At 54.0% G+C, this 19598-nt stretch overlaps 7 protein-coding genes across 7 annotated transcripts; 4 read left to right on the top strand and 3 right to left on the bottom strand.

Annotated features, from left to right (window-relative positions):
- Positions 1 to 686: 686 nt before the first annotated feature.
- On the bottom strand, positions 687 to 1263 carry POX_e07261 (uncharacterized protein; the record flags this gene model as incomplete). Its single annotated transcript, XM_050116068.1, has 3 exons — positions 687 to 915; positions 1012 to 1101; positions 1199 to 1263. The coding sequence occupies 3 exons, from the start codon at positions 1261 to 1263 to the stop codon at positions 687 to 689; spliced, it is 384 nt and encodes a 127-aa protein (XP_049968528.1).
- Positions 1264 to 4691: 3428 nt separating this feature from the next.
- Positions 4692 to 7130, top strand: POX_e07262 (uncharacterized protein; the record flags this gene model as incomplete). The annotated part of the gene is made up of 1 exon (XM_050116069.1): positions 4692 to 7130. The coding sequence occupies one exon, from the start codon at positions 4692 to 4694 to the stop codon at positions 7128 to 7130; it is 2439 nt and encodes an 812-aa protein (XP_049968529.1).
- A 527-nt stretch (positions 7131 to 7657) lies between these two features.
- Positions 7658 to 9017, bottom strand: POX_e07263 (2-(3-amino-3-carboxypropyl)histidine synthase subunit 1; the record flags this gene model as incomplete). The annotated part of the gene is made up of 2 exons (XM_050116070.1): positions 7658 to 8814; positions 8879 to 9017. 2 exons carry the CDS (start codon positions 9015 to 9017, stop codon positions 7658 to 7660), a joined length of 1296 nt encoding a protein of 431 aa, XP_049968530.1.
- Positions 9018 to 9411: 394 nt separating this feature from the next.
- Positions 9412 to 10598, top strand: POX_e07264 (Hydroxymethylglutaryl-CoA lyase; the record flags this gene model as incomplete). Its single annotated transcript, XM_050116071.1, has 2 exons — positions 9412 to 9663; positions 9783 to 10598. The coding sequence occupies 2 exons, from the start codon at positions 9412 to 9414 to the stop codon at positions 10596 to 10598; spliced, it is 1068 nt and encodes a 355-aa protein (XP_049968531.1).
- A 727-nt stretch (positions 10599 to 11325) lies between these two features.
- Positions 11326 to 11952, bottom strand: POX_e07265 (Succinate dehydrogenase assembly factor 4; the record flags this gene model as incomplete). Its single annotated transcript, XM_050116072.1, has 1 exon — positions 11326 to 11952. The coding sequence occupies one exon, from the start codon at positions 11950 to 11952 to the stop codon at positions 11326 to 11328; it is 627 nt and encodes a 208-aa protein (XP_049968532.1).
- A 257-nt stretch (positions 11953 to 12209) lies between these two features.
- POX_e07266 (Acetylornithine aminotransferase) lies at positions 12210 to 13823 on the top strand (the record flags this gene model as incomplete). The annotated part of the gene is made up of 3 exons (XM_050116073.1): positions 12210 to 12353; positions 12439 to 12678; positions 12756 to 13823. The coding sequence occupies 3 exons, from the start codon at positions 12210 to 12212 to the stop codon at positions 13821 to 13823; spliced, it is 1452 nt and encodes a 483-aa protein (XP_049968533.1).
- Positions 13824 to 14558: 735 nt separating this feature from the next.
- POX_e07267 (uncharacterized protein) lies at positions 14559 to 19514 on the top strand (the record flags this gene model as incomplete). Its single annotated transcript, XM_050116074.1, has 5 exons — positions 14559 to 14646; positions 14748 to 15501; positions 15583 to 16019; positions 16969 to 17053; positions 17162 to 19514. 5 exons carry the CDS (start codon positions 14559 to 14561, stop codon positions 19512 to 19514), a joined length of 3717 nt encoding a protein of 1238 aa, XP_049968534.1.
- Positions 19515 to 19598: the final 84 nt, after the last annotated feature.

The raw sequence follows: 19598 nt of genomic DNA on the forward strand, positions 1-19598 counted from the left end.
TGGAGAACAAATCATGAATTGCAGAAAGCTTGAAGGATAAGCTCCCCCCGGGTGCCTGTCTGGCAAAGCGGCCGATTCCAAGAATCACGAACTAGGATCCGAAAAAAAAAAAAAAAAACGTGAGATCCAGGAAGAAGACCTCGGCGTGCCTGAGCAACCTGACAACCAGGTGACGTTCCCCTTTCCATAAACCATCAGCACGTGATGTGATACATTGACCACCCAATGAGAAGAAAGGGCTCATATTGAGTGAGAAAGAGTTAAAAGGTCAAAAAAAAATCAAAAACCAACAATCAACAACCAACCCAGGGACACGGACCGTGACCCAAATGCGCCGACCGGGATATCTCTGCAACAGGGATGTGTTGCTTCTGTTCGCCGTCTCCCTCCGCAAGTCCAGTTCCGACAGCTTTTGAGGCTGAGCTTAGGATCAACAGGTATAATAGGTGTATATATAAACAGGGCATTTCCTCCCTCCCTTCCCCCCAAAAAAATAAAAATAAAAAAGTCGAGAGAGCCTAGAGTCTCTCGAGGCAAAGGAAACAAAAAAAAGGTTCAATGGAGCGGTCAGGAACGACTGGTCTGGACCGGGTTCTCGCACTGCCGTGCGCCGCGGCTCGATGGCTCTCGGCTACCTGTCGAGATCGAAGAAAGCCAGATCAGTCGCTGCGCCGTTTCTCGAGTGTCTACCCGGTCCGGATCGGGAGAGATTGAGCCGGAGACCGGGCTCCGATCACCCCCAACTCACCGCTTGGCCGACCCTGCTCTCCCGTGACTCGGCCTGCCTGAGATGCCGATGCGGAGGGGTTGTGAGCCTGAGCCTGGAGTCGTTCCTCGGCCTCGCGAATTCGCGCTTGCAGATACTCGAGTTCTCGTGTCTGGATCGCCATCTGTTGCTTCCTGGCAATCATGCGACTGCCCGTCAGTCTCGGATGCGACAGGGGGTGAATCTGCTGGGCCACACAGGATGGGCCGTGGCGGTCCCTTTCCGTGTTATCGCATGACACTCACTTCTGATCAATTGTCAACGACAGGTGGTTGACATCACTGTCGAGCATGAATGCGCTGTCCAGCGCCGAGGAAAAGGCCTGAGCCATTGTTCTACAGGAGGTCAACGGCCAAAGATCGAGAAGCGCAACCCTGGGGGGATCCTCCAGGGGGGGGGAGACGGGGGAGAGGGAAAAACAGCAACACGCACGATTGTGGGCGGACTTTGCTCGAGGGCTTCCACTCTCGATCCATCTCCGCGTCAGACATGGTCATGGTGATCGTGAGCGGATGCTCGTTGCGCGATACGCGTCGGGTGGCCGAAAAGGGGCGGGAGAGCAAAGGAGAGGCTTGTGTCGTGTTGGGCGGGGCACCGAAGCACCGCCTGGTCGTAGACAACGTGGACTGAAGAGTAGAGAGAAGTGTCCTCTGTCGATAAGGTCGGCTTTACAGAAGGTGACTAGAATGATCGCAAGACGGATCTCAGGGGGCGGGGAGATGCTCGTCCGGGAAATTAAACTGTCGACGAGATTCCAATTAGCCAGCTTGATCAGTGGCAGGTATACTTCTTCATCCTAGCCCGAGCATGGGGACACCCGCGTCGCCGGTCAGGGGAGCGCAGCTCGACCGAAAGCGCCCCCCCCCCCCCCCTCACCTGGAGAAGGCAGCAACGGGCGCGAAGAAGGAACTTCCAACCTTTGCGGGAGAGATTTTCCACGTCTGATCAAGCAGTCCGGGCAGAGCAATCGGATGACGGGGAGGGGGAAAAAGACAAGAAGAATCACCAGTGAGGAGGAATGGACCTGTCTACCAGGGGGGGGACCAGCATACTTTGTAAACTTGTCGCAAATTGAGTCGCTTTTTCTTTTTTTTTTTTTTCTGGGCTCTCGGGTATCATCTGTTTTACATACTGTAACTGACTACTGGATTCGAGGTTGTGCGTCGAGGGTGCAGGTAGGCATTGACATTGTTCACGTCGGACCCTGAGATCTTCGCACTTGTGACAGCGCCATCTCACTGGACCTCCTTCCTCCCCTTCGTCATCACCTCAGGTCCGGGTGTTTGAACTCTCGGTGGACGGATGGCATTCTCCCATTGCAGGTAACGAAACACGAACACGATGCCGCAGGTCTGCAGGGTTTCCGACTTCCCGCCGAGCAAATCAACTGTTCTTTCAGTCCAACCCCAATCAATGTCGATTCGGTTTGGCCGGGATCTGATATCACTTTACTGTCCCTGAAGCGGCTCAGGAGTCAAACATGATACCGATGTTCCAATGACGCTCTGACTGCAAGGGGACGGGTTACGGTATTACAAGGGGGTGGGGTGATCACTGTTTGGCCATGACTATCACCTCGTCTCATGAACGGGGGGCAAGCCAAGGGGAGGAGCGTCTGATGTGCATCGTGATTTGTTCCGGTGGAGCCTTGGGATCCTCAAGAATCATTTTAAAGCTTCTTTCTCGGGTCCCAAAAAGGTTCCCAAGCGGAAGTGGCTCACGATGATTTGGGCGGTGGGTGCTCAGTGCCCACTCTCCCCCTTGGGCCTTCAGGGGGGCTCATCCGCTCCAGGAACCTTTCCACCGGCAACATGATGAGAAGGCCATCTTCTGGATTGATAGACCCACACATGGAGCCAACTTGGATGGAGAAGAAACCAAAACCATCCCTGAGGGAAAAGGGGGCAAACCCTGTCCAGTGGGCACTGGACAGCCGACAGTGTCCACTGCGCCCGGTCGTCCACTACCCCCTGGGCCTTCATGGTGGGATGGACCTGGAAGAATGGTTTGCGGGAACCGAGAACTTGAAGAGAGGCGTCTGTGATTGACAAGGTGTGGATGGTATAGCCAGTGATGATGCTGGAAGATCAAGCGGGCATTTTTGACTATACCATCAGAAAATTAACTAGCAGTATAGCCAATCCATTTCGTTGGCGAGAGTCGATCAAAGGGGACAGGTTACGAGCTTGTATCATCTGCAGCTCTGCAGATGACATGACTTGAAGAGTAATGGGAACAAGAAACCTGCTCTGTGCATCATCGCTGAAGGTGTCCTACTGTGCCTATCAGACTACTACGGGCAGTACTTGATCGTATTATCTACCGATATACTGCCCCTACCCAGAATCTACCTATGAATCCAACCCAGTTGGGTCGGCAGTTCATTTACCTCCTAAGTATCCCAGGCTCCCGGTTACCTTAACGACATTTCTACACAGGCGTAGAGATTCCAACTTCAACCAGGTAGTCAAACATGAACCATTTCAGCCCCAAATTGCCCCTTGATATGGTTCAATACTAATCCACAACCCACAAAAAGCGCTTTTCCGAGGACGCATCCTCGACATTCTTACCTAGCGCGGGTGTCATCCGTCCATCTCTAAACTACGTATGCACATCTATCATCCATTGGGACTCTCCAGGTGGTCAACCACCCACTTGAGAATCAGCGATCAGTCTCCGTCGCATGTTCTTGTGATTTTGACCTGTCGGTGGCACAGACCAACCGAAGATCTAGTGTCAAAAGTCATAGGAAGAAGGCGTGGGGCAGCCATTGCACACCCGTACATAGCTCTACAACTGATCCTCGACAGTCTATAGACATACTATGTTTGTCGGGTATGATGGGGCCTGTAGGACATATGTACGCACAACAACCACAACTTGGTCAAGGCACGTTCCTCATGTCGGGACTCTGGGTGGATGTCCAGGTTGATCGTTTGAGCTCTCCAACTGGCCTGAGCAGGGTATGGAAGGGAAGCAATTGGAAGGTTTCATTTCCCACTTTGGGACCAAATCGACGGGCAAGACCCATACATATCGGATGCAGTCCGCTCTGGCACTGGACCCTTTTTATGGCAATACACATGAACGTGCACCTATGGATTCCAGTTCTGTACCACCGGTACCTCAATGGGGTCTACCAAAAGACCAAAAGGAAATTGATGTGGCCAATGCCTCCAAATGCATTCTGCATCAACTTCTCAGGGCGTCTCTGCTGAGATGTCATGTCCTTGGTGTTCTCATTACATCCTCACCGAGCGAAGAATGTGTGCATGTGACTGACACCGGGTCCAATGGCCTTCGCGCCTTGACTGCCTGATACGCAAAAACCACGTGACACCACGATCTTACCGTACGGTCTTGTAAATCCGGATCCAGACGAACGTTTGCCCACGCAAAGATGAGCTGCAAATCTGGTATCTCACACGGTCGGTACCGTACCCTCTATACCTGCACTTTCCTTTGGGACCTGTTCCCGTCTTGGACTTGGGAATTTCTACTGCCTTTCGAAGGGGAGAAAAGACACCATTTTCATCCATCCTCAACTCCAACTCGCAGGCTCCTTCATCGCCATCCGCCTGGCCTTTCAAGCTTCTCTGCCACGTCATCCAGAGTACTCTTGGCCATCGATACCGCATCCGACTCTATCTTCCCTTCGGATCCCTCTCATTGAGACCTCTGAGCTCAACAGGTCTCTCTTCCCCGGCCGCCCTGCAGGTCCTCCGTGCCGTCTCCCCGTCCCTCCAGAGGGTCTGCGCGCCATTCCACACACCCACCACATCCGGCACACGCGCCTTTCGCGCCTTTCATCGCCCGTCTGTCTCGCGCTTTCTCCCCTCCATCCACCGCCACCACCACCAACATCCTGGCCCCCATATCTAAAGTGCATACCGCTTGTGGCCGATTTGGCGGGCAATGGGGGATGCCTCCCTTATCGGCGTATACCCCGTTTGAGTCTCTGCTCTTTTTCCAAACGCTCGCCGCCTCCAACGAGCCGCCCGCCAATTTCACGTCCATCTCCAAATTCCTCAGCAACAACTCCCTGGTGCGCGAAAATGTAGCCTTCAGTGCAGATCGTCTCAGTCCAGAGGCTCTCGAGGACCTGTACGCATCACTGCTCCGTGATGGGTTTGATCGCGACGCCATCTCGACCGGTGCTAATGGCCGGATCCCCGATAATTACGGCTTGAACAATTTCAAGAAACGGAAAATCTCTAGCCCTCGACCGGACGGACTCCCTGACGGGCCTTCGCATGCGACCTTGATCCCAGACCTGGTCGCCCGCCTGTACGCGCGGTACAAGGAACTGGTCACGAAAGAGATTCGGGATGAAGAGAAGCGATACAATGCAATCAAAGGCGAGATTGAACAGTTGCAGAAAGAGGGTCAACAGGGAGCGACCGCGGCCCGACCAGCGGCTGCTGTTGCGCAAGCGCCAGAAACCGAGCGCAAACAGTCCATGGATGTCGATGTGAAGAAGGAACCGGCCCGCCAGGAACGTCCTGACCAAGTGACCCGGATTCCCGATCTTGCAGAGTCGAGACAGCCCCTACCGCAAGCTGCACCGGCAGACCAGCCTCGGCCTCCAGGAATGTCGTATCCACCTAGTCTCCCGAGCGCACCCAGTGCCCCCGCCGCTCTACCGAACCCTCAGCGACCCCAGACCCAGGTTCAACCCACCATGACGGCGATTAGCCAGCCCTCGTCTCTTCAGGGCATCAGATCTCAAGACAGCTCACCTCATCCCTATCAACAACCGCTTGCGCCAAGAACGCAGCTGCCCGGCCCCTCTACTCCCGTTGCAACGCGCGTTGTGCCGCCCCATCCATCGCAAGTTGCGCCGCAAGCTCATGGTCCTGGAGCCCCACTGCCTTCTTCGGTCAAGACCACTGTGCCCTTGTCTACGTCTCAGCAGCCGACGCCCACCCAGTCAAGCTTTCAGCAATGGCAACTTGAAGCGCCTCCACATTCACCATATTCGGCAGTCTCACCGGCGACGACCGTCCCAGCCACCGCTCCAGTCACCAAGCAACCCGGTCTGCCTCCTCAGGGGCCTGCGAGAGCGCCGTCGAGAGCGTCTCAACTATCCGCTGCTCCGAGCACGCCCGGCCCCACGACCCCGCTTGTTCAAACTCCTGCCCCTGGTGGGTTCTCACGTAACTCACAAACTCCAAGTGTGGTAATTCCGGCCTACCCAGAGGGAAAGGGTTCACGGCCACGGCTGTCCATTGATACTCCAGGGTCGTCTACCCCGTGGAAGAGGACACCAAGATTGAGCATCCCCGAATCACCGGCATCTCCACCAAGACCTCGGCCTGAAGATGTGAGCCCGATCAGTGAGCGAGCGCCGTCTCCTGGTGCGATGGATATTTCGCCTCCACGTGAGAAGAAAACCACCCGGCGCAGTCAAGCAGCCGCAGCAGACTCAAAGGCCACGCCGTCCATCAAAATCGAGAAGGCTTCGTCGGCCCGGAGGAATCGAGCCATCAGCTCCGCTTCAATCCAGAGCCGAGGACGGTCTGTGGCTTCGAGGGAGGTCTCGCGCGAGCCTTCCCGCTCGGCGACAGGCCATAAAGAGTCTGCGACCGCGGTTGAAGATCAAACTCCAAAGGCGAGACCAAAGCGAAAGCGCGGTGCCAGCGAATCTCTGGACAACGAGCCAATTGTGTTTGAGCAGCCCAGGATTGACTCCACCAAGTACGTGCTCTGCACACGGGGCTTCCACCGAACGGCAGCTCCCATCATGAACGATGTCACAACTCATAAACTTGCGTCCATCTTCGCCAAGCCCATCAGCGAACGGGATGCTCCGGGCTACCATGATCTTATCTACCGGCCTCAGGATTTGAAGTCCATCAAGTCTGCGGTTCACCAAGGCAGTAAATCGGTTGCTGTGGCGACCGAAGCTGTCAGCACCCCGGCTGGCGATGGAGAATCTCCTGCCCCGGGCATTGGGACGCCATCCAAGAACAACATGCTCATGCTACAAAAAACCGAGGATCTCGTCCCGCCCAAGGCGATTGTCAACTCGGCTCAGTTGGAAAAGGAATTGATTCGCATGTTTGCTAACGCCATCATGTACAACCCTATTCCCGCGCGAGGGTTCGGACCGGCATTTCCCATGATGAATGAGCGTGGCTCTCGCGAGAGCACACAGTCTGGCGATGGCGACGAGGGCGGCATCATTCAAGACTCGCTCGAGATGTTCGAGGACGTGGAGCAAGCAGTAACCCACTGGCGTCAGGCAGAGCGTACGGCGGAGAGGAACGCAGACGATCTGGCAAACAAGAACGTACTCTTCTTACGCCGTGGGAGTGTCAGCGATTTCAATACAGACAGCGCGGACGATGCCAAAGGATAGAGAGCTTTGCTGGGTATGCCATGTATCATGATGTGAGGGGGTAGTGTCCCTGTGTGGAGAGGGAGGTGACCTCTGAAATGAATGAAAAACATGTATCATCATCCGTCGGTCCTGCTTCCAGCCACTGAGCCACACTTGTACATCCTCGAAGCGCTAGCACATTCGATTAAACTCTCCGGAATTCCAGCCGTACCTCCGCAAAGGGAAGGCCTTCAATCCTGCGCGGCCCGGCCTTTGACCGCGTCATAAATCATTCCAATACGTAGCAGGTTTGCCCTATACAGCAAATGGGATTTGAGCCTCTGGAGTTACAGTAGCTTTCTTTCACATGAACTTGGACAAGCGCGACGTTTCCAGTGACGCCGAACCTGACAATCAAGATCGGCAGTCATCATTTCATCATTTCATTCAAACTCTACTGTGTAACGTCTCAGGCCAGACCTGCTGCCGTTGATTCTATTTTGGAGCTTTCCCCGTCTTCGGAGAACCGATCCATGCGTTGACTTTTTCCCACTCCCCGGTATACTTTAAGCGGCACGAATGGCCTGCTCGGGCTTCGTTCGGCCCAAACCTTCCTTGGCATAGAAATCCATCGGATAAACACCCTTGTTCGCCTTGTCCCAATTTTCCCGTACGTCGAGAGCAATAAGCGCCTCGTAAGGGGTCAACAATGGGCGAGAAAATGCATACCCCCAATCAATGCTCAGTCGAGGACAGGCAATCTGCACCCAACATTCGACGTCGGACATGGAAGCTAGCTTGCCGGGGAAGATCTCGCTGAGGAGAAGATTGACGACGGGGATCCCGCGTTCGGCGAGATGACGTTCGATCATGGCCATGGTGTTGGGGTTACCCTGTCGTCCAAGGGATCCCAGAATAATGCCCCATTTTTTGGCTGATTTAGCGGTGGCGATGGCATCGCGGCGAATGGTGTGCATCTCGTCGTGATCGTAGGACTCGCGAGTGAGTGTTCGCGAGTAAGGATCATATCGATAGGCTGGGATGGAGGGATTGTGAATCATGGCGGACTCTAGATGGAAGCGGCCATCTCCGAGGTATAAGAGAAGGTCGATCTCGGATTCTGGCAGCTGAGGGGAGGTGCAGCCTAGAATCTCACCCTTGGACAAGGGCATGATTTGCGGGACCACGACGCGGAAGCCAGCGCGCTCCAAGACCGGCTTGAGGCCGTGAAGCGTGGCGTTGAATTGGATGGTGCCGACGGTGGCGATGGTCTGGCCGGGCTTGAAGTTGCGCTCGAGGGTAGCGATCAGGTGGCTTGTGTCGATGCTGATGTCGACGAAGATGTACAGCGTTTTGATCTTGGTCACGTCCACGGGGATCAAGCAACTGTGTGCGTAATGGACGAGCAGGTCGCAACCCAGGGCTCGCGCCGTATAATCGTCAATACAGCATGCTCCGTAGGTCACGTCTCCCATGATCAAGGTCTCAATGCCCGGGCAGAATTGAGTCAAAATGTCCGAAATGGTGGTGGCGAATATCAAAAGACCCTCGGGGAACTGCAGTGCGACGCGCTTGGCACCTGAGGAGCGGACGCGGTGGATGGTCTTGGGGATCTCGAAGGAGTAGTTCTTGGGCAGCAGTTCGATCGCGGCTTGGATCTCGGGGTCGTCCAGAATCTCCGCGGGGACTTGGTTGAGTGTTCGAGTTGTCCTCCTTGGGGCAGCTGAGGAATTTCCCAATGATATTAGTGAGACGGGCTCTGGATGACCCTCGGAATCCATGCATACCTGTCTGTACAGCCGTTGACTCAACATCGGCTTGGCTTGAGGTATCCTTGTGAGACTGGGCTTCGGCTGTGCGCCGACCGACAAACCTCTTCTTGGGCTGTCGCATTTGACTGCCCGCATTGTTTGTGGCTTCCTCCATCCCTGTGGTCGTGTGTGATGTTTCTGTGGGTGTAGACTGCTGTTGTGTTGAAGAATTCGGACCAAATAAAAAAAAAACCTCCCCCACTATCGGACTGAGGGGATAGCATCACTTTGGCTGCAAGTGGCCCTCTGATCTTTTTTTTCGAGTGGGGCCATCGACCTCCTCACTAGACCGGTTTGGGTAAAGCGCTCTCCGCAATCCGAGGCTCCCCCTCCCTTCAATACCGTACCGTTACGTCCGTCAGGTGGACTTTCTCCGATCCCCCGCGCGTAGCATTCGCCTTTGCTCTTCACAGCATCATCAGCTTTTCTATGCTTCCTTCCGTGAATCCACCTTGACACCCTCGTACCTCTCTCCATTGATCTAAAGCTGGGGCTTCAGGACTATCAGCATGGCGAGTTACTCTCGTTTGCGTCTACTCTCGACTCTCAGAGTGCCTCTTGCCAAACGCTGCTACTCGACCGAATCGCGGTTAGCCTCGGACCATGTTCGCATCGTCGAAGTTGGTGCTCGTGATGGGTTGCAGAACGAGAAAAAGTCCATCTCAATGGAAACGAAATTGGAATTGATTCGAAGACTGGCTAAGACGGGTGTCACTACTATTGAAGCTGGCTCGTTTGTCCCCGCAAAATGGGTGCCGCAGGTATGCAATCTTTATAGATCCGAGGAAGATCAACCAAGTTGGCCCGGAGTTTTCGAGCGAACCATCGTTGTTCTGATAGACTAGGGGAAAGAAAACACTGACCGACCTGTTGAATGCAGATGGCCAGCACGGCTGAGATCTGTGAACACCTTTTGACCTCCCCCCCGCCATCTCAAAGCACAATTGCCTACAATTATTTAGTCCCCAACATCAAGGGACTGGAGAGTCTCGTGAAGATCATGGAAGCCAAGGGGGTCTCAGCAGGGTCGCCCAGCTCGGATTCACAGTCTGCTACTACCACGGAAGTCTCCCTGTTCGCGGCAGCCACGGAGTCTTTCTCCAAGGCCAACACCAATTGTACCATTGCCGAGTCATTGGAACGCATCAAACCCATTGTTGCCTTGGCCAAGAATAAAAACATCCGCGTGCGAGGATACGTCTCGGTCGCGCTGGGCTGCCCCTACGAAGGTCCCGAAGTGAGCCCGTCGAAAGTGGCCGACATCACCGCAACTCTGTTAGAGATGGGAGCAGATGAGGTGTCCGTGGCCGACACCACCGGAATGGGAACAGCACCGCGTACCCTGGAACTATTGAAGGCCCTCAAGGCGGCCGGTATCGCCAATAGCGATCTGGCTCTTCATTTCCACGATACATACGGCCAGGCCTTGGTAAACACCATCGTCGGCCTGGAGCACGGCATTCGGATCTTCGATAGCAGTGTCGGAGGATTGGGCGGCTGCCCATACTCCAAAGGTGCTACCGGGAACGTTTCTACCGAGGACCTCGTCCACACAATTCACAGTCTCGGAATGCACACCGGGATCAGCTTGGAAGAGATGTCTCGAATTGGCGCCTGGATCAGCGAGGAGCTGGGCCGCGCAAATGACAGTCGAGCTGGCAAGGCCACCATGGCCCGATTGATGGAGTCTAAGTAAAAGGATCAATGTCTCTTGTACCTATCGTGTCTGCGCCCTTTTTTTTCATCCTCGGTTACTCCTGGTTTTGTAATACAATGAGCGAATTTTAATTGTCCCGAGTTAGTGTTGTTCCTAGTTTTCACCTATACCGTCTACTAATGAAGGATCACTTTGAAAAGGCGGCTCACGGCATGCTTCAAGATCAACAGATCAATCGAGCATAATCTCCCGCGCCACCAGAACCTAGCAACGAAGGATTCCTCTTCTCAGTCCACGGCGTGATTTCAAAGTTGACGAACTCCTCTCTGTCGATAGAAACCTAGGGACCCGTCCGACCTTGGCATTTCCATCCAGGTCTTCACACTCTAGAAAGCTTGACGACGGGAGCATGATATTCAATAAAGGTAAGCTTGGGACATTTCATCGCTCGAGACTATCGAAACACTGCATCCCGTGATAAAACCTCCCTCTCCCCAAAAATCGACACCATGGATGGATGTGGGTGATCGATTCTGACACGCTCGAGCCCGGAATTCGCTCCATAAGGTCGTCAATTGATTAATGAACTTATTGTTCTCTTTTGGTGATATGTATACAAATTCGTCGGCCAAGAGTACACCTATTGCCCCTCGGTCATCGCTGGACCATTGTAGACCGTACAAAGCAGAGATGTGAAGTAACGCCGAACCCACAATGCCTCTCAAAACGCAATGATTCGCTTCAAAGTATTCCAACGTCTCGAGGCTCAGAAATCCGTGACTCGGCCTCCATAACTCCAATCGCCACCGGAGCCCCATCGCAGCGGCTCATTTTTGGGGCCGCCAATTTCGCCTGTTTTGGGGTTCTTTTCGCCTTCGAATTCGGGCTTCAGACCCTTTGGCGCGTCGGGATGGAGCTCTTCGCCATTGCCCTTGGCATTGATGGTGGGCTGGGAATCGGATTGCGGCGACTGGTTGACTTGCGGGGTACTAAATGCGCCTGTTGAGCGGCGCTGAAGCTCCTCGAAAATATCCTGTTCCTCCTTAGGCAGACGGGGAGGAGCCGGGGCGTCCTTGAATCCAAATGTCGGCTTGCCGCCATCTCTTGTTTGGCGCAGGATGGCGGAGGTGGAGAGTGGTCGAGCTGCCCGTCGGCTCATGGATGTCGCGAGGCGGGCGGGAACGTGGACGAAGGTGAGAGGCCTGAACATTTTTTGGGTGGTGATTGTACTCGTGAGGAAGATGTCAACCGATGAACGGGGAGGAGCAAAAGGAAGAAATGCAAAGGACGATCGAAGCAGGATCACAAGTCCAGATCGGAGGCGATCAATCATTCCCGAGCGATCTCCGAGCCACAGGAACCAGGTGGCGCCGCGGGTCACGGGTCCAGCCATGCCCGCTGAGATGACTAAGGCTCCCCGTGACTCCCGCTTCGAGTGCCGAGTCAGCGACGCCCGATATCGCCGGGATCTTTTTTCGAGAGTGGATCCCCCCATGCAGAGTCATCCAAGCTGGTGAGATTCTATGAGTCCCAGTCGGAAAGTGAGCCTACGGCCATTAATCCCCTCATAAATTCTTTGCTCACTGCGCCCAAACATTTCTCAGTATTTTACCAAGGGTGCAATTCTGTGGGACACGGTACAATTTCACAATGGCCGCTCTTCGTGTGGCTGCTCGCCGTCTGCCTGGCCACTCTCGACTCTCTCCCTCGTTTCCATCATCTCTGGTCTCAGTGAGTCAGCGTCGGTTTGCGGCAACGGCCAATGTTGCCCAGGATGTGAAGCAGCAAGTACAGGTAGGAGAACACCATCTCGTACCCAAAGATCTGGCGTTGGTGATCAAACCGAAGCAACTAACCATCGTATATGAATCATCTACAGAAGGAGTCTACCTTGCCCAACCCTGATCCTGCGCCAGACTCGCTGACGGCCTCGTTTATCAATGAGCGTACTCCCTTCATGGTGCCCACTTATGTGCGCCCGGCTCCGATGATGATGAAGGGACAAGGCTGTTATCTGTGGGATATGGAGAATCGACGCTATTTGGATTTCACTTCTGGAATCGCGGTCAACTCTCTGGGTCATTGCGACCCAGAGGTGGCCCAAATTGTCGCAGAACAGGTGCACACCCTCCATTCGCCCACACAACTGTGCTCAACTGGAACGACTGCTAATGATCGACTCTCTTCTTCCTCCAGGCCGAGACATTGGTTCACGCTTCGAACCTCTATCACAACCCGTGGACCGGCGCTCTCAGCCAGATTCTCATCAATCTGACCCGCGAGTCCGGCGCAATGCGTGATGCCTCCCAAGTTTTCATCTGCAACTCCGGCACGGAGGCCAATGAGGCGGCAATCAAATTTGCTCGCAAGGTTGGCCGATCCATTGACCCCTCCGGTGCCAAGCACGAACTTGTCTCCTTCCACAACTCGTTCCACGGCCGCACGATGGGTGCACTCTCGGCGACCCCCAACCCGAAGTACCAGACCCCCTTCGCGCCCATGATCCCCGGCTTCAAGTACGGCAACTACAACGATGTTGAGCAGCTACAGACTCTCATCACCGAAAACACCTGCGGTGTGATTGTTGAGCCCATTCAGGGTGAGGGTGGTGTGAATGTCGCCAAGCCCGAGTTCTTGGTTGCGCTTCGTAAGCGCTGCGACGAGGTCGGCGCTGTGCTGGTCTTCGATGAGATTCAATGTGGTCTCTCTCGCACTGGTAGTTTCTGGGCGCACGGCCACCCATCTCTTGCCCCGGCCTCTGGGGAAGCTGCGCACCCCGATATCTTGACTACCGCCAAGGCTCTGGGTAACGGCATCCCCATTGGCGCGACCATTGTCTCCGGCAAGACCGTCGCATCCCACATCAAGACTGGTGACCACGGCACGACTTTTGGGGGTAACCCTCTGGCCTGCCGAGCTGCCTACCACATCGTCGCCCGTCTCGCAGACTCTGAGCTTCAGCGCGGGGTGGAAGAGAAGTCCGCCGTCTTTACCTCGGGATTCCAGGCCTTGCGAGAGAAGTTCCCTCATGCCATCTCTGAAGTTCGTGGCCGCGGCTTGATCCTGGGACTGCAGCTGTCTCCCGAATATACTGCTAAAGCTGCCGATATCATCACCGCCGCCCGCGAGCGCGGGTTGCTGATCATCACTGCCGGGGAGGGATGCATTCGTTTTGTCCCTCCGTTGACCATTACCGAAGAGCAGATTCAAACGGGCCTGAACATTCTGGAGCAGGCCATGGCTTCTGTTGTGTCCGAGGCTTAACAAAAATCTTCTTTTATGGTTTTCCTTTGCGTTTCTTGCCCTCTGATTGTCGGGCTTCGCCCCATGTGTTTGGTACATAAGCTTCTTCTTCTTCTTTTTTTTGTTTTCTTTTTTTTTTCTCATTTGCGCAAGCGATTCTTTCTTATTTACATTTAGACATGATCCGATTGCATCGGTCTATAGATCGCTGATTTATGCGGGTATGGAGCGAACGAAAAAACAATTTAAGGTTGTGTGTCCCGATCTGTCACACCTTGTGCCACATATAAACTCATTTGGTACTGAAAGTTTGATAAAAACCGCCAAGCCCTCCAGAATTGTCCAAAATCGAAATCTCGATGGCCTTTTGCATGTAAAAACCTCCTACTTTATCACACTCCGCATTCACTCAATCGGGTTGAATTGCATCGCCAAGACAATGACGCGGCGGGTACCATGAAATCAGCAACCCACCCCGTGGATCTTTTGGTGGAACTTCGTCTTTCACTCCTTCCTCAGTACTGATTATTCAAGCTGTTTTGTCGTGGCGGAAGCATCTGGGGAGTTTTTTTCTTTCTACACGTGGAATCTCGCCTGGTTTCAGCGCCACCTGAACTGTCGAATCTCGGTTGATGATGGAATTGGTGTCTTTGAATCACCAGACCTGACCGTTACCCACAGCGCAGCACGACCGCGCGGGCATCTCTCCGCACCGTCTCCAACCAATTTGGAGTCCACTCTGCGGACACGTCCACGATGCCGGTTGGGACTCGCCTCTCAGAGTGGCTCCGTAGGGTCTTCCACGGTGCTGATCCACGAGTGTGTGTCGCTTTTTGGCTCTTTGGTGAGTAAATCCCGAACATGTCGGTGCTGGGCCTGACCTCGGACAAAAGTCGATGCTCTTGAGATGCTTTGCCCTGGCTGACCACGGTGGGACTTGCTCAGGTCTCATCAACAATGTCCTATATGTGATCCTTCTCTCCGCGGCGCTCGATCTCGTCGGTCCAAATGTGCCCAAGGGCGTTGTCCTTCTCGCGGACATCATCCCCTCCTTTGGTACCAAGCTAATCGCGCCGTACTTTATCCACATGGTACCTTATTCAGTCCGGGTGGTGATTTTCGTCTTTTTATCGGTGCTGGGGATGCTTGTCGTCGCGACTAGTCCGAGCTACACAGATGGAGGCGCCATCTCATCCAAGATCGCCGGAATCGTTCTCGCCAGCCTGTCGGCCGGCGGCGGCGAGTTGAGTTTCGTCGGGCTTACCCATTTCTACGGACCGTTCAGTTTGGCAGCATGGGGAAGTGGAACAGGCGCCGCTGGCCTGATCGGAGCAGGCGCTTATGCTCTGGCGACCTCGACGCTGAAGATTTCCGTTCAGGCTACGCTTCTGGCGTCTGCGATCCTTCCAGCAATCATGGCCCTGAGCTTCTTTGTGGTCCTCCCTCGAGGTGCACTGCAAGGCAATGGTTCCGCGACGCACGAGTATCGCTCTACGGCGCAGGACCGGGACGAGGACTCGGATGATGAAGCTCTCAATGAAGATGGTCAGGAGGCCGATCGCAGCGAGGAGGATGGGCTTTTGCCAAACCCCATCCACGCAGCGGACGCTTATAAGCCTGTTCAGATCAGAGGATCAACGACATGGTGGAGTCGATTCCGATTGAACTTTGCGCTCCTGCAAGGACTATTCATTCCCTTGTAAGAAAGAACTCTCCATTGTTGGACGAACCAGGATGTTTTACACCCCACTTCCATACTAACTTCTTGCCCATGTTACAGTATGCTGCCGTTGCTTCTCGTATATATCGCTGAATATGTGATTAACCAGGGTGTCAGTCCCACCTTACTCTTCCCTCTGGACCAGACGCCATTTGAGAATTTCCGCGCCTTTTATCCCGCCTACAATGCCATCTACCAGGCCGGAGTTTTCATCTCGCGCTCTTCGACCCCGTTCTTCCGCGTCCACCATCTCTATATCCCCTCGTTCCTCCAGATCGCGAATCTCATCCTCTTGACCCTCCACGCCATGTTTGATTTCATCCCCAATGTCTATATCATCTTCTTGATCATCTTCTGGGAAGGATTGCTGGGCGGCTTGGTTTACGTGAATACCTTTGCAGAGATCACCGACCGAGTCCCCAAGCAGGATCGGGAATTCTCGCTGGGCGCTACGACCGTGAGCGATTCCGCGGGAATTTGTATAGCGGGCTTCTTGAGTATGCCGTGGGAAGTTCTCCTTTGTCGTTGGCAAGTGGGCCATGGGCGGGACTATTGTCGGCGGGCTTGAAACTTACTCTTCTAGACGGTAGTCGTCATGATGCAATTTTCGTTTTTTCTTTTTACCCTTTTCTGGGAGGCTTCCAATCCAGATGAGATCATTGGACGCGTTGCCACGTGCGACGTGCGACATGCCTCACATACTAGTTACCTGCAAACATTTTTGTCCGTCAAAATGGAAATGCCTAGCTGGCAATTACAACGAAAAAAAAAAAAACAAAAAAAAAAGCAAAGGCTGGGAAATTGGCGACACCTCAACAGCCACGATTCCGCGCGATTGACCACATCGACACGGAGACGACAAAGGTAGTCTCCCCACTTGATTCAGTGAGCAGGCTGGACCGGGGGTGCGTCGCGTGGCATTGTGCGGCACTGGCATGTGATTGCAGGTTTTATTGGAGAACGTGCGGGGAAAGAGAGAGGATACCATGACCAAAAAAGGGAAATCACGAGCAGGTGATTTCGCATGTGATTGTCTGGGTCCAGGACTTGTCGTGGACAAGTTTAAGCTGACGCTGCTCCCTTCTCCCCGGGGAACAAGAAAATGCGAGAATTATCTTATTCTAACCTTTCTTTTTTTGAGGAGGCATTTTCGATTTCTTCTTCCTTCTGTATACTTTGATCGTCGAGGTGGTTCTGGTCTGCTTGGATTTTGCTATTTGCTCTTCAGTTTGACGCCCATTTCTTCTCGGTGATCCGCACTCGGCTTTTTCTCTCTAGTCGAATATCCAGCGTCATCTTTTCACTCTCTGTGCTGGCTCGGGCCCTCAAGTATCTGAAGGTTGGAGATACCTCATGTGGAGATGATAGGTAGATAACTTCCCCTTGAAACGGCACGGAACTTTCCCCCGTGTTGACTGCTGAAAAAACAAAATTATTTGGTTATAGATCACGTTCTGGGAAGACCATCGACTCGGTTCCGCAAGATTCAGGTCTTTGCCGTCGTGTCATTCTGGTCTCTCTATTTACTCAAGTGCGCTACTCTCCCTTCATTCCCGGCATCAATGAGAGAAGAAGTCGGTGTGAACGAATCGAGCTGAGCTGACCTTGTTTTTTTTTCTTCTTTCTTCTGAATTGCCAGGGCCGACAAACACGGACCACCTCTCGTTCGATCCGTTTCTTCGCGCCTGTCAGGCAAGCTCACCAGTTGGCAAACGACCGTGATCATCTTCTTGTGGCTGTATGTGAGCCGCAACTTTGCAAAGATTGTCGGACTGGAGTGTCCTGAACCGCTGGCCAACCTCTACTCTCGATCCTTCTTTCGGGCCACATGGATCACCACGGGACTCGATGCAGGGTTTTGGACCGCCATGAAGATCAAGCCCAAATGGCTGCGTGACTTGGCCTCGCTGGTCTTTACGGTATATTATCTGATCGCTGCGGAACAGGCGGATGAAAAAGTCCGACGAGTCCGGGGAACACTGACCTTGGAACATTTGCGTGTATCCTGGAACAAGGCCACCACCCCGTATCTCTGGTTTTTGGCCAACTTGTTGCGCCCACGCTTGACCACGTATGGCCCGCGAGCTATCCGCATTCCACGACCCAAGCAGTCGGCTTATACCGAGACGGTCAATGCCTGGTTGTACTTTGACGGACCCTTGAGTGCGCTCAAAGGTCAGACGTCTGTTGTGCTAGACGTGCCCGGAGGAGGATTCGTGGCGATGGGACCCCGTCACTCAGAGGACAAGCTGCTCTCGTGGGCTGGCCAATTGAAGGTCCCCATTCTGAGTATCGATTACAGAAAAGCCCCCGAGTATGCGTATCCATATGCGCTGCATGAGTGTTTTGATGTCTATCACACGATCATGGCAACCAATGGTCGCTGCCTGGGCCTGAGTGGCTCCACGCGTCCTCGCATTGTCGTGACCGGAGAGAGTGCAGGTGGCAACCTCGCGGTCGGTATGACGCTGATGGTCTTGCAGTCCGCCATGACACAGAGCTGGCAAGGCGACGGTGTGTTGCCTCGTCCAGATGGCGTGGTCTTGGCCTACCCGGCACTAAATGTCAAGGTTGAAAGTTGGATGACGGACGAGCAAATGTCACTGATCCAGGATAAGAGCTGTCGCCAGACCAACAACGGGGTCTTACAACGCAAACAAGATCAGTACCGCAAGCTCACTCCGTACACCTCGCCAGGCCACTCTGTTGAGAACCTGACGGCGCTCACGGCGGTTCTCACGGAGAAAGAGGCGATCGACGGAACAGACCCGCCAGCCATGACAGAGAGTGACATCGCGGCCGAGACCATCAAGGCGTTACAGGACAAATTCCAGAAGAGTGATCGCGTGGCCGGCAACACGACGGCCGAGCCGGTTCGTCATACCAACCCGCTCAAGACTCGATTGGCTGTCTCGTCGATGATCTCGTATGTTCACGACCGGATCCTCACCCCCGAGATGATGCGCGCCATGATCATTTTGTATATTGGGCCGCATCACCGACCTGACTTCAATACGGACTTTTATTTGTCGCCTGTGCTTGCACCGGACACACTGTTATCACAGTTTCCCAAGACATATATCATGACGGGCGAGCGCGATCCTCTGGTCGACGACACCGTCATCTTTGCCGGTCGACTGCGGCAAGCAAAGCTCCAACGGTTTCACGAGCGTCAGGAACTGGGGCTGGAGAAATCAAAACGCCAATTCAATGAGAAGGACCACGTGGAAGTATCTCTAATTCCGGGGGTGTCTCATGGCTTCATTCAGATGGCCGGTTTCTTCCCCGAAGCATGGAAGTATATCAATCGGAGTGCGCAGTGGGTTGAAAGTTTGTTGCACAGCGAAGATCTCCAGAGCTCCGAATACAGTCTTCTTCAGCTGTCTCAACTTTCCAGTTCGCAGATCCCCAGGCGAGTCGGTCCAATGAACGCAAATGGTATTCACAAAGATACCAAGATGGCGCTTCACCATCATCGAAGTTTCACAGGAGAGTCCTCTGCCGATGAGGATCGCCCCCTGGAGATGAGTATGAGCACGATCAGGACTACCACAGCGCCATCATCGACCACTCACAGGCTCCGGTCTCACTCCGACGCCAGATGCAAATCCAAATCGCAATCACCTTCAGCCTCGGCCACAACGTTCGTCACAGAAGTCCCCCTCCGCCGCAGACGATCCAAATCCTCCTTCGCCTCGTCTCACCTCAGCGGTCTGACTACTCTAGGTCACCACGAATCCCGCAACGTGCGCGAGTTCCGGGCCAAACTGAAGCGATTGGAGATGAGTCGCGCCCGCGAAGAACCCGAATTCCCCGATGAGGTAACCAGTGCACCAGAGAGTCCGGCGGCGATGAGGTCAAGGCAGCCGCTAGAAAGAAGCAGGAGTATTACCTCACTTGATAGCGAGGAGGACATTTTAGATCGTCGGATGAATGGGCTGGCGAGTGGGTTGATGGGGATGGGAGATGGGGCGAAGACGCCGGGGGCATAAGGGGTTGCGAATATGGTTGGAAGTGAGAATTGAAAGAGAAGGCGATCTCCACGGGATCATGGAAGGTCACATGGCAGGATCTGT

The sequence above is a fragment of the Penicillium oxalicum genome, chromosome V, assembly GCF_001723175.1.
Source record: "Penicillium oxalicum strain HP7-1 chromosome V, whole genome shotgun sequence".
Classification (NCBI taxonomy): Eukaryota; Fungi; Ascomycota; class Eurotiomycetes; order Eurotiales; family Aspergillaceae; genus Penicillium; species Penicillium oxalicum.